General features: G+C 39.1%; 1 protein-coding gene across 1 annotated transcript in view; it reads right to left on the bottom strand.

Moving 5' to 3' along the window:
* The window catches only part of si:ch211-283g2.1 (sodium- and chloride-dependent GABA transporter 1), a 91,338-nt gene that overhangs the window by 61,822 nt on the left and 16,344 nt on the right, over nucleotides 1–13,172 (bottom strand). Inside the window, exons 2-3 of the mRNA XM_048612364.1 lie at nucleotides 4,308–4,442; nucleotides 3,764–3,971 (exon numbers count right to left, since the gene is read on the bottom strand). Coding sequence (XP_048468321.1) covers nucleotides 3,764–3,971; nucleotides 4,308–4,442 — 343 coding nt within the window. The remainder of the gene's footprint in view (nucleotides 1–3,763; nucleotides 3,972–4,307; nucleotides 4,443–13,172) is intronic.

Raw genomic sequence — 13,172 nt, 5'->3', positions numbered from 1 at the left:
CCAAATGGTCATTTTCCTGCACTGTAGGGATTTTAATTCTAGATTTATATTGGATGCAAGTTCCACCATCTGCTGTGGTGTGATTGGAATCCAGGTCCCAAGAATGTTACCTGGATCTCTGGGTTAACAATCCAGTGATAATACCACTAGGCCATCGCCTCTTCTTCACTGTTGTATTTGGATGAAAGAGTCAGAAAGGGTTAATGCTGAGGAGTGTATGAAGCACTGCCAAATACTACGATTTCATACAGACTCGCGTGGGAGATCAGCTTTAGATCTCGAATGAGTCAAACCTAAATTGCAAGTCTCCCTCAAAGTCATAGTAATCATATCTATCATACCAAAGCTACTCCTTGTTGATTGCTATTATGCAGTAAACTATATCTTGCTTAACACAAGAACACTTCTCTTTACACTCCCTAGGGGTTCGGAGTTAGCTCAGTTGACTGGCTGGTTTGTACTGCAGAATGATACCAACGGTATGGGTTTGATTCCTACATGTAGTGGAGATTATTGTGAAGGACTCTGCTTCTCAACCTTTCCCCTTACCTCAGGTTAAACCATTATCAGTTGTATCTCTCTCTAATGAAAGAAGCAGCTTTTTGTTTTTTCTTAGGTTCTAGGAGCAGGATTAGGTTATTTGGTCAAGAATCTATCTATCTCTGTCTTAAATACTCACAGTGACTTGGCCTCCACAGTCTTCTGTGGTGATGAGTTCCACTGATTTACCAGCCTCTGGCTGAATAAATTCCTCTTCATCCCAGTTCTAAAGTCTTCACTCTGAGGCTGTGCCCTCAGGCCCTAGTCTCTCCTACTAATGGAAACATCTTCTCCATGTCCACTCTATCTAGACCTCTCAGTATACTGTAAGCTTCAATGAGATCACCCCCTCATTATTCTAAACTCCATTAAGTACAGGCCCAGATTCTTCAACCACTCCTCATATAACAAGTAATAGTCAACTATGTTCCAGAAGGACTCTGATGATTTTTACAGAGTGGTTTTCCTTTGGCATTCTAGAACAGTCAGGCCCTTTAGATCCCCTCCTCTCAAAGACAAGGCAAATCTATCCAGTGTATCTTGCAGCAAGGAAACTGTGGTAAGGATCCATCATACAACAGTAAACCAGTGAAGTTTCAATGTCCTTGACTTGAAATTATATTTTTCAAAGTCAGGTCTATTGAAAAAGGCAGCCCTCAGAACGCACAGACGAGGGATTATTTACTGCTCTGTCTCAGGATGCTCATTCCTTAAAGGCATTGGTTTTACAATCATCCTGTAACTGGGGCAATGTACACTTATGTCTCAGGTGAAACCATGGCCAGTAATAGTTGAGCTGAATTTTGGAATGGGATGCCGTCTTCCAGTTTCAATAAGATACTGACACCAGAAAACTATGTTGCTCACTTTCTTCACCTCTCTTCCAAGGTTCTTCAAGATTAGTCCAAACCTAAGCTGCTGATTGTATGCTGTTGAAGATATCGTTTGATGTTTTGTACAAAGATACTTCCATTTCGTTCACACTGTTTTTAATGTATATAAACCATTTGGGACAATTACCATCAACGCAGATTTGACAGTTGAAGATTGATAAACAGACATTGGGGGGTTTTCTCAATGGATTTAGTAGCCATTACAGCAGAAATTAATTCTGGTTTTTTTTTATGAGTTATCCTAGTGTTGTCTTTTTCAAATAATCTGGGCACACTTGCACAATAAAGGCATTGTATTGCTTCTTGTATGATGGCTACAGTTGTGCTCATGTGCATCTTTATGGCCATCTTCCAACATTAATTGAATGTAAACTCTTTCTTTTCATAAAGGCAATGGGGTTTATATGATACAGTTACCTCCGTAACTTGTTGCATTCAATAAAATCCACTGATAAATGCAAGGCACATGTTCCAAAATATTCATAGATTCTAAGGGCTACAAGAAATAATCAAAAACATCTCACCGATTATTACAATTGCTTAAGATGGCACCAGCCCCCAATTAGAAATCTAACATGTTTTGTTCAGTAATGTAGTGTGTTTGTAACTTCTAAAGGTCTGTTCATTTTCACTTTTTTTGCGAGAGATGATGCTAAAGTCGGTAAAATCCAATAATACATCAAGTCCTCTCTTAAAGTTGTGTTTACATTCCTGAATATAGCAACTATAAAATAAAACAACTTTAAATGAATCATAGTTCCTTGTATGAATCAATGTTAAAACTGGAATTAAGTTTCTTTGGCTACTTCTTGCTCAGGAAAGAAAAGCAATAAACAAGTTGAAATAATGGATCATATCTATGCAGTGTGATGCATTCCTAGCAGTAGGAGCTTGGAAAACAAAATAAATCAGTGAATATGAAAGAAACACAGTACAATTGGATGCTTCAGGACATATATCAGCAGAAGGAAACTCTAAGACATTAAATTGAAAACGTGTACATTTCTAAATGCCGACATATGTCAAACACTGACCTTTAACAGAAAAAGTAATTCAAAATGTATAAGAAATACATTGCAAATGTACATAAAAGTAAAATTCTTTACCATCCCCCATTCAGGAACGTTATTACATACCTCTCGAGCAGATGGAACTTGAACCCAGGCCTCATTGTTCAAAGGTGGGGACAATACCACTGTGCCACAAGACTCTTAAAGTAAGCCATAGTCATTTTCTAATCAACTTCTTCAGAGATGTTCTTACACACCTCTGAAGCAGGTGATGTTTGAAACAAGGTTTCCTGGCTTAGAGGTAGGAACATTACCACTACACCACAAAGGCCCCTAAAATAACCTGTAGCTTTTTTTTAAATCCAGAAATACTCATACACACAACTGAACGGTGATTTTCCCCTCACCAGATCACCCATGGTGTTTTTTCATCTATTGACCACCAGCAGTAAAGCACCTGTATTTCTAATTGAATAATTTACGTGCAAAGTGTAACAAATTTTTGCTAAAATTGTCCTCACATGAACTTTTAATTGACTCGGGTCCATCCAGTAGAACTTCCTGCACTGACTAATGTCTGCCACTAGGTGAAGCTCAGGACTTCACAGCAAGTTCAGAATGGAAGCTGGGGGAGACACTGACGCTAATGATAAGAACAGAGGATGGGAACAGGAGCTGGGGAATGGGGTTATGAAGAAGGACAGAGGCAGGAAGTGGACAAAAACCAGGGGGACTTCAGGACTGAGTGTTGAAGCAGAAGATAAGGGAGTTGGTCTTGACAGCAGGCAAACCACAACTCAAGAAGCCTGTGGCAATTGATGTTAAACTGAAAATCATATTAAACAAATATATTGTCACTGTTGATTAACGACTTTAAAATGATACAATGCTGGCTGAGTCACCTTAGTAAAATGGGGACTTAGTAAAATGGTAAAAGAGTTTGGTGGAGAGAACAATAACCAAAACCAACAGCAGAACAAAACCAACTAATACATGGGCAAAGTTCTGTAAAGGGCACATGGAATCACAAGGGCAGACTCTTTCAGAGGCTTAGCTGTCCTTTGACAAAGCTAGAGCTGCAGATATGTGTCTTGAATCCAATATTTTAAGGTTTTGTAAGTAATACTTGTGTAATGTCCAGGCTGCCCTTTTCAACACAAAAGGTTTGACCTGGATTTTGTGATTTAAATTACACGATACATCTGGTTTTATGTTGTGGTGGTAGAATTGTGCCTTACAGACCAACCCACTTTCTGCTTCAGAACTTGTACGTTTTTCTCCACAAATTTTCTGGTATTTACTTTTACATGGAGGACTTACTCAAAGAATTGCTGACTTGCTGAAACAGTAATGTTGTTGGTGGTAATACTATCTGTGCAGGTCTCTTGAATATTCCAAGTATTGTTGCAGCTGTGCCAGGGCAGTGGGTTCTGAAAGGAGTGGATGAGATAATACATGGCCCAGCAGATGATAAGGTTGTAATATGTGCTCATAACAAAGGAAATGGCCACTGTTGCTAAACCAACACCTGTAGGAAGAAGAACAGAAGACATATTTGTTGATCCTGAAAACATTAAATCACAAAAAATTTATGATTCGTTTTATTGGAAGAATAACAAAATAATCACAACAACTATAAATGACAAGTATTGCCATCAGGTATAAAAATCATCCTTTCCCTAAGAGACTTCTTTCTAATTTGGATTCCCATTGTCTTACATTGTCCTTTCACTGTCATTACATGGACAAGTATTAGTTGCATTCTATACAGTAAAAATAGATCCCTTTTAACTCTTTGTTTTTAGGCATTTGGCTTCTAATTAATGATTGCTGATAAAGCAGTGAGGGAATCCAGTGCACTGACCTTTGAGCAGGGGACAGATTTTGGCTAAAGATTCAACTGGTCCAGTTCTTAAATACTGTCCAATAGATATTTCCAAATAGAGAAGTGGGATTCCGAGCAGCGCAAACATAATGAAGAAGGGAATCAAAAATGCGCCTAGAGGAAATGAAATAAATTAGATTAAAATTATTAAATTCTCAAATTAGACCGGTGATTTGTGGTGTAGGGCAGCAGTGACGTAGATTGAAGTGTACTGGGCCTTGACACTTCACCTTGTCATCTTTTAAATTAGATTCTTATCTTCCTTTTCCAGACCTTTCTGAGTAAAGCTGCTTTTCACACTCGAGGACATTTTGTTCTCATTCAGATCGATACTTGTCTGCACATCTTCATTCCAATTTTGCTCAGACCCTACATTGACGGAGAATGGGGTACAGCATGCTAATACAAATGTGAAATTATCACAAAATGGTCCCTCTAGATAGTTAAGGCCTAAGAACAATACAGCTTGGCCATTTCCACCCATTGGGTGAGAGGATTCATTTTTCCTGACATAATTGTTTGAGGAACCCTTTTGCAGTCTTCCCCAGTGTCGATTGATGTATGGCCATCCTGAGATGTCATCTTGTAAATTATCTTCTGATTTTTCCATTTTGTCCCTTGATTTTCCTAACTCTCCCAAATGTCATTGTGCAATAGAGGAGTGGGAAAGCTGCAGGAATTGTTCCCGCAGTGAACCAGCATGGATCCAATAAGCTACATGGCTTCCTTCTGTATTACAAGCATTCTCTCAATCTAATTGCAAGTCAGTTTAATATGATATGAACTTTAAATAATATGTTAAGTGCGCCCTGCTGAGTAAATCAACTCAAACATTTAAATGGACTGAATATTGCCAAGTTTAAGAAAAGCTTATTTCACGTACAAGACCTGAATTCACACATTGGGCTGAATCTTGTTGTGGCATTGGGGATCTCGCCTATTTGTTTAACAACTAATGAGAAACCTGAGGTGCCTATTATTATGAAGATCCACTGAAACCAGACTTCAAACTGGAAATGGCAAGGAAACCAATAGATCATCCTCTGGAACCTGGACTCCAAGGGACACACGTCACTGCGAGAAGTGCCAGCCAATCAGATACCGAAAACTCTTGTGTTCAGCAGTGAAACCAGGGAGGTGTAGCTGCGACCAGAAGGACACCTCCTGGAGGGCCTGGATTGTGATGTGAGGCTGGGGGGATTTCTGTTGGTCAGGGAGAGGAGACCAGGGTTGTGTTGGAAACAAAGATATCTCTATTTAAATAGTCAGTGCTTTGCTGGGAACTTTTTTGTTTGAATAAAATGTTATAATTAAGTGTGGACTTTATTTAAAGATTGTTCTGGGATAAATAATCTTTTTGTCTTATTTTGGATTGTGAGGTGATGTGCTTCAAAAGGGATTTGTTCTGTTCTGTTTCTCTTGAAGAGGGGCATTGTAAATCAGGTGCTGAGGTGTCTGCTCCACAGAAAGATGAGTAAATAGCTTTCTAAAAAAAAAATTAGTTAAAAGAAGCATGAGTGGGTGGAGTCAGGCCCACAGAGACCAAGGGTTTTAGTTTTAGCTTCAGTTGTTGAAGTTGGAGTTTTCGAGTTGAAGCTGCTAGATACAGCTCTCTCTGATGTTGCAAAAGCTTGAGTTCTCTGTCTGCTGCTAGATTCACTCTTTTGTTTTTTTCCTTTCTCCTGGTCTGGAGAAGATAGCAAGTGAGGGAAATCTGTTTCGCTGAATTTGCCTACGCCAAGGGTGTGTTTATGAGATGCTGCTTAATGGAACAGTTGATGATTAGTAGTTAAATAATATATTATTTTGTTAAGTAGACCACATTAAAGTTATACCAATTCTTCTTTTTTTGTTTGTATTTTAACTGTAGTGTAAGAATAAAGTGTGTTTTGTTGAAAGTTGAGTTAGACCAATCAAATTACATCTGGAATCCAGTGCCTTACACTTGCCTTTAAATAAGATAAAAGTTACAGTCTAGGCTATCTTTTTGATATTTTTTGAGGGGGTTTGGTCTGGTCTGCAACAGGTTTGTTAATTTTCCAGTCATGTTCTCTGGTTTTGTGCTTATGCCTTAAAATATCACTTTTCACCTATTCTTGATGGCATTTTAGAAACATGGAATATATCCTTTTTGATTTTATACCATCAAGCAACATTTAGTTCTGAGTTGAACAGGATGTATGCACATAAGAATAACTTGGAACTCAAGTCTCACTAAACAATTATGCATGTAGTTTTGATTTTGGGCAATACTACGTGACTGCCCATTTTAGATCTGTCCCAATATGAACTAAAATGAAAATATAAATCAGAAGAGATATAATATTGGCTACCAATTCATTATCAACCATTTTACACCATTGGCCAGTGTCAAAATGACCTCCTTATTGTTCTTTTCACAACACCCTCCAATCTATCAGTGGAGTTTTGAAGGAAGAATATTAAAATTCCCACACAATATTGAAAACATGGACCACACAATGATCGATAAGTCCTTTTAATAACTCAAGCAGATTTATTTTTTAATTCATTCTGGTGTCACTGTGCACACCCTTAATTGCCCTGAGGCAGTTATGAATCAACCATATTGTTGTGAATTTGGAGTCATATGTAACCAGGTAATGATGACAGATTCTTTCCTGAAAGGATATTAGTGAACCAGATCGGGTTTTCCAATAATCAACAACAGTTTATGGTCATTATTGGACTCTTAATTCTAGATTTTTACTAAATTGAAATGTCATCATCTGCCGTGGCAGGACTCGAACCTGGGTCCCCAGAACCTTACCTGGATTTCTGGGATAATAGTGTAGGCCATCATTTCCCCTTTATACATCATTGCACCCAATAACGGATTAGCGTCTTTAATTATAGCTTCACATTGACTGGGTAAATTACGTAAATTGTCAATAACCACATTTGTTGCTTTCCATCTCTTCTTTCTTTTTTGTAAACCCACCACCGAATTAAACAACCGAACATTAATAATGAACAAACACTGCCCACTATGGGCAGTGCAATGATATCAAAATTTGAGGAAGGTAGGGAGACAACAAGGAGATTAAATTAAAATGGAGTTGTGGGGGAGCACCAACAGTATAGTTTTTTCCTAATCAATGTGTTCAGAGATGTTATGATGAACCTCTGGAGCAGATTGGAATTTGAACCCAAGTGGGGACACTACCACCAACACAAGAGCCACAACAGCATATTTTTTATATGCTCGGAAGTGCTATCACATACAATTGAGTGACTTTGCAACCACCAAAATAACTGTGACTTTTCCCCCTTTATAATTACCATCCACCACCTGTCAAAAACACCCATGTAGCCAATTCAATATTTGTAAGCAAAGCCCATATGGGCAATACAAACCATCAAATGTGACGGGGGATGGGGAGTAGGGAGAGAGGGAAGGGCCTAAATCAAAATGGAGTTGGAGGAGGAAACAACACTTTTTTTTAGCAACTACATGTGATGTCCACCATCTGTTCACTTTTAAGTTACACCTATTCCATTGGGATGGCCAATCAAATGGTGGAGAATGTACTTTATAAGAGCACATAATGCAAGGAATATCCATACCTTTATTGTACTAAGCCCCACGAACATATCTAAAAGTGGCATTTTCGAGAATAATTTCACTATCACGGAGCAGATAAATTTAACCTCCTGATTAGTTTATGGCTTGTGTCTAGTGGAGTAGATTAATAGGTTCTAGCTTATCCCGATAGTATTATTTTCTGGTTGTCAACCATTGCTTATCACTCAATCACCATGCTGTGCTTACATCAGAATCATTAATCCCTCACTGCAGGTGCCATTGGGAATAAGCTGAATCGAATGTCTGGTTGTCAATGTTCACACTGACAAGAAGAACTGGCAAGTAAAAATGGTAAAACCAGAATGAAACCATCTCAATAAATTCTCATGTAACATTCAAATTAGCACATACAACAGAGAAACGAGAAACCTGTACTTATTTTTTGAATTATAATGTTATATGAACTGCTCAATCGCTTGTTATTTCATTCCTCACTGTCAGGCATTCTGTATATATTATTTTAATGTTCTTTGGTGGTACTTAACCTCATTATACTCTTTATTATGTAACGTACTACTCAACGGACACTTCCTAGCTCTCTGGGATGAGGCCTCTTCTCTGTAGAAGATACTATTAATTCAGAAAGTCCCCTGCCACATCTAATGTGACAAAGAGCACCAAGTGTACTTTCTAGGTCTGGATTAAATGTTGGTGCAAGAAAGGCACCACTAGAGGTTGAATCCATCCATTCATCCACAATTGCCATCACTGCAAACTCCAGCAAGAGCTACCCTCTAGAATGAGTAAAAATACACAAGGCCTTTACTGCAGATATCCATAAATGACTCATTGCATTTTCATCGAGCAAACTGTGAAAAATTTACATCTGGTACTTTCTGCAACAATGCAACTTCTATTCTTTCCATTTACATTCTCTAAAGTGTATGCAGACTTTACATTACCTTGGAGAGATAAAACACCATTTCAAAATTTGTTTCATCTCAAGGTCAACATGAAACAAATGAATGAATTTATTTCAATGAATACAATGGAACAAGTATATAATGAAATGCAAGACAATTTATTCACCCAGAACTCATTCAACGTCATTCGTACTTTTTGCAGGATTGCCCAGTCTGACCCAAAATACCAAAGAACCCCCAAACTACCGTAAACCCTCCATCACTTATCTTGCCATCCTGGGCCTGGCATACTTGTCTGGCATCCAACACCCCCCCCCCCACTACTTGGCACTCTACCCTTCCAGCATTTAATTAGCCAGCAGCCTACCCTCCTGGCACCCTAACGTCACACTTACCATTACGTACTCACCCATGGGATCAGGGTGTTGGAACTTGGTGGGGGGTTAGAGGGATAGTGGTGCAGGGGAAAGGTGGTTGGGTCTGGAGATCACAGGGGTCTTGGATCTGAAGTGAAGATTGGAAGAATCAGTGGCAGAAGTGGGGATTGAATCCAGGGCAGGAGAGAAGGGTTTAGGTCCAGAGAAAGAGAGGATTGGTTCAGAGCGGGGGAAATGGTGTCTAGATCTGGAGAGGGGAAGGTGGGGTCAGGACTGTTGGTGCAGAAGAGGTATCTGGGGTTTTGGGAAGAGGGTGGTGGTGGTGCAGTGTCAAGCCTGGAGGCGGAGAGGTGTCAGGTACCAGGAATACAGGTCAGGGACTGAGGTTATAAAGGGTTTGGGGAGGTGTAGTTAGAGGTCAGTTTATTAATTACTTGGGACTAGGCTATGTAAATAACTGTCGAACTCTTCCTGAGTAACTATTTTCTTAACTTCAGCAGAAGCCTCCAAATTCCCCAGTTTGTAAAGATGCTTTCTGAGGGCTGCAGGCATAAAGGAATTGTCCAATGGAATCTTCAATTTCCTGAGCAATTCAATCCGAGTCTGCTATGATGGAAATTCACAAATCCCACATGCAACTCCTATCTATGCTTTTGAAATGATCTGGCCATCGGGATATCCAAGCCTAAGACTTAATCCGAATAAATCATACTGGCTACGAATTAATTCTTAAGATTTTGGAATGTAGCAGAGGTGTTTTCAAACTCAAATGGCATAATTCAACATTGGCATAATTGGTCCAACCCCAAGCATCAATGATCATTTTAAAAGATCTGAAAAAAGTCATGGTGGCTGACATTGGTTCAATTATTGATTACCTTCAGCCTGTCAAAGGAACACTGCTGAGAAAACCACTATTGTTTGGTTCCCTTAATTCATGAGGGGTACAGTTGAAATCACACACAAATGTCCTTAAAACGCACACATTCCTAAAACCTCATCATCTCCCCTTTAATTTGCAGTACTATCAATGATCTCCTGCTCCTCTGGCTTGGCTAAATCAGATGATGGAATAAAGGGTTTAGTTTTACGGATCAAATCAAAATCATCAGCCGTTACTGGAATAGTCAGAACTGCGGATGCTGGAGTCAGAGATAACACAGTGTGGAGGTGGAGAACACAGCAGGCCAGGCAGCATCAGAGGAGCAGGAAAGTTGACGTTTCAGGTCAGGACCCTTCTTCAGAACAGAAGGGTCCTGACCTGAAACACCAACTTTCCTGCTCCACTGATGCTGCTTGGCCTGTTGTGTTCCTCCAGCTCCACACTGTGTTATCTCATCAGCCATTACCGCTGCCTTTGGTCCTCATTACATATTCTTATTATGGAAGGTAGTGAGTTTTTAAAAAATTCTTCTAAGAGAATAATCTCTCTAAGGACTTTTATATGCTGTTTTTGCTTTTAATGCTTATACCCACCTGTTAAAATTACTTTTCTTAACCCTGTCACATTTACTGTTTGTTTGCTCAGGCTGTTTATTTAAATTCCAAAGCCTTGACCTATACACATCAGGCACTAACTCATATGCAGCCAATATAGTTTTTTAAAAAACAAAATCGTAATCTCCAGAAACCTCTTCTGACAATAAAGCATAATTCTCCTATGCTTTACCTGTCAATTTATTCTGCCAGAGCAATATCCAGGTCTCATTTGGGCACTTCATTTGTTGTGCTATTTTGTCATAGGATACATCTTTTTTAAAAGTCGAATATGGCCGGCACAAACTTAAACATTTCCTTACTATAATTTAGGTTATGACTCAGAATCTCCCTACCAGGACCTACCTACATTTATTGCTAAACAACTAGAGTATAAAAGTGAGAAGTGTTGCTGAAATTTTATAAGGCATTACTGATTCTGCACCTGGAGTATTGCATACAATTTTGGTCCCCTTACCTGAGGAAGAATATAGTTGCATTGGAGGCAGTTCAGAGGAGTTTCACTAAATTGGTTGCAGAGATGAAGAGTTGGTTTTATAAAAAGAGATTGAGGACTTTAGGCCTATACTCTCTGGAGTTAAGAAGAATGGGAGGAGATCTAATTGAGTTACATTAGATGCTAAAGTAGATTGACACAGTAGACACAGAGAGGTTTCCCTTTTTAGCACAATCTAGAACAAAAGGTCATAGCTTTCAGAAAAATGGTAGCAGTTCTGGAACAGAGATGAGGAGAAATTATTCCTTTAAAGCATTGTAAATTTGTGAAATTCATGACCCCAGAGTGCCGTGGATGTTGTGATGAGCCAAGATCTTACTAAATATTGGAGCAAGGCCAAGAATTGTCTGCTCCTAACTCGTATGTTATCAGCCTCTGCCTCTGATGCCTTGTTTTTAAACTACAGCATTTTATTCCTTTATTGTGTTCTCTCTCTTTCACTTGTTTTTGTAATTTTAATTCTCGTCTCCTAAACTCTCTTTTGTCTCTTTTTTCCTGTCCCCTTTGGAATTCCATCTCCAACTTTTTTTTAAATTCAAGTTACTTTAATTCATCCTCTTGCTCAAGTTTCTTTAATCACAACTCAATACTACCTGAATCTGATGTTTCACTCCCTGGAGTACCTGGTCCCTCTTGTATTTCTATGAAACCCAATTGCTATGTTAGTGCTTTAATTATGTCTGCCTTCCTACCTTTAGCAGGTAAATATGAATTCTGGTAGGTAGACCTCATAGAATATGAGTTCCCTGATTGGGGCTGTTAATCTGGTTCAAAGAGGTAGCCCTGGCTGACAGATAATGAACAGGAGTGTCAGAGGTTCTGTTCAGTCTGACAGCTGGCTCTGAGGAAGCCAGACCAGTGTCAAGTACTATGCAAGTGTAAATAAAGGGTGACTTGGTGACAGGATACCAGCCTCTGTGGAATTATTGCAAATATACCCCAATTTACTTGATAATTCAATCAACGTGACCTTTGTAGTTGCCCTCAAATGTGTCAGTGACAACTCTGCCATCTGCAGGAAGGTCTTTTCAAGTTCAGTGCCATTTCTTATTTTTAGTATGTAACCTAGCATCTCCTTTACCTTTATGACTTACTAATTCTACAACCAAATCCCCATTGTCTTTGTTTCAAAATAATCCTGGCCAAAAGGCCCCAATCTCTTGTTACAAACCTGTTGGGAAAGTGCTGTGATGCTTGAGCCTCCAATAAGCCTGAGGTCATCACAAAAATTAAAGATTTAATCAAAGTATATGAAGCCCCAATTTACCAGCCCATTAGATTCAAGTTGACAGAAAACATTTACCAAGTTTCTGTACTTTACAAGAATATTTGTATTCATTACAAATAAATACATTCTAAGCACAGGTAAACAACTGTGTCCTATGAATATATAACTCTACTAGTTGAATCTCTAACTCCCCTTTCAAAATTGCTACAGGCAGACAGACATGACAGGCAAAAACAAGCATTATTGTTGTGGGTAGAAGAAAGAATACTGGGGAATCACAATTCAACAGCATTAGTCCAACCAGCTTTGCTGAGATGTCTGTTTTTAATATACATGGAGTCATAGATTCATACAGCATGGAAACAGAGCCTTCGATCCAACTTGTCCATGCCGACCAGGTATCCTAAATTAATCTAGTCCCATTTGCCAGCATTTGGCCCATATCCCTCTAAACCCTTCCTGTTCAAGTACCCATCTAGCTGCCTCTAAGTGTTGTAATTGTAACAACCTCCAACACTTCCTCTGGTAGTTCGTTCCATACACGCACCGTGCTCTGTGAATTTTCCTCCCAAGACCTTCTGTTCTCTGATCTCCTTCCTTCAGATTCTCCCTCTTTTTTAAACAGGAATCTCAGGGCAATTGGTACACTAGTTATGAAGTCTCTTAGTTATTGGTTAAAAGCTTAAGAAAACTGGTGGGAGAGAATAACTGATAGTAGGAACTGCAGATGCTGGAGAATCCGAGACAACAAGGTGCAGGGCTGGATGAACACAGCAGGC

The sequence above is a fragment of the Rhincodon typus genome, chromosome 26 (genome assembly GCF_021869965.1).
Source record: "Rhincodon typus isolate 14 chromosome 26, sRhiTyp1.1, whole genome shotgun sequence".
Lineage (NCBI taxonomy): Eukaryota > Metazoa > Chordata > Chondrichthyes > Orectolobiformes > Rhincodontidae > Rhincodon > Rhincodon typus.
The sequence above is the reverse complement of the archived record's forward strand: the minus strand, read 5'-3'. Positions and strand labels throughout refer to the sequence as shown.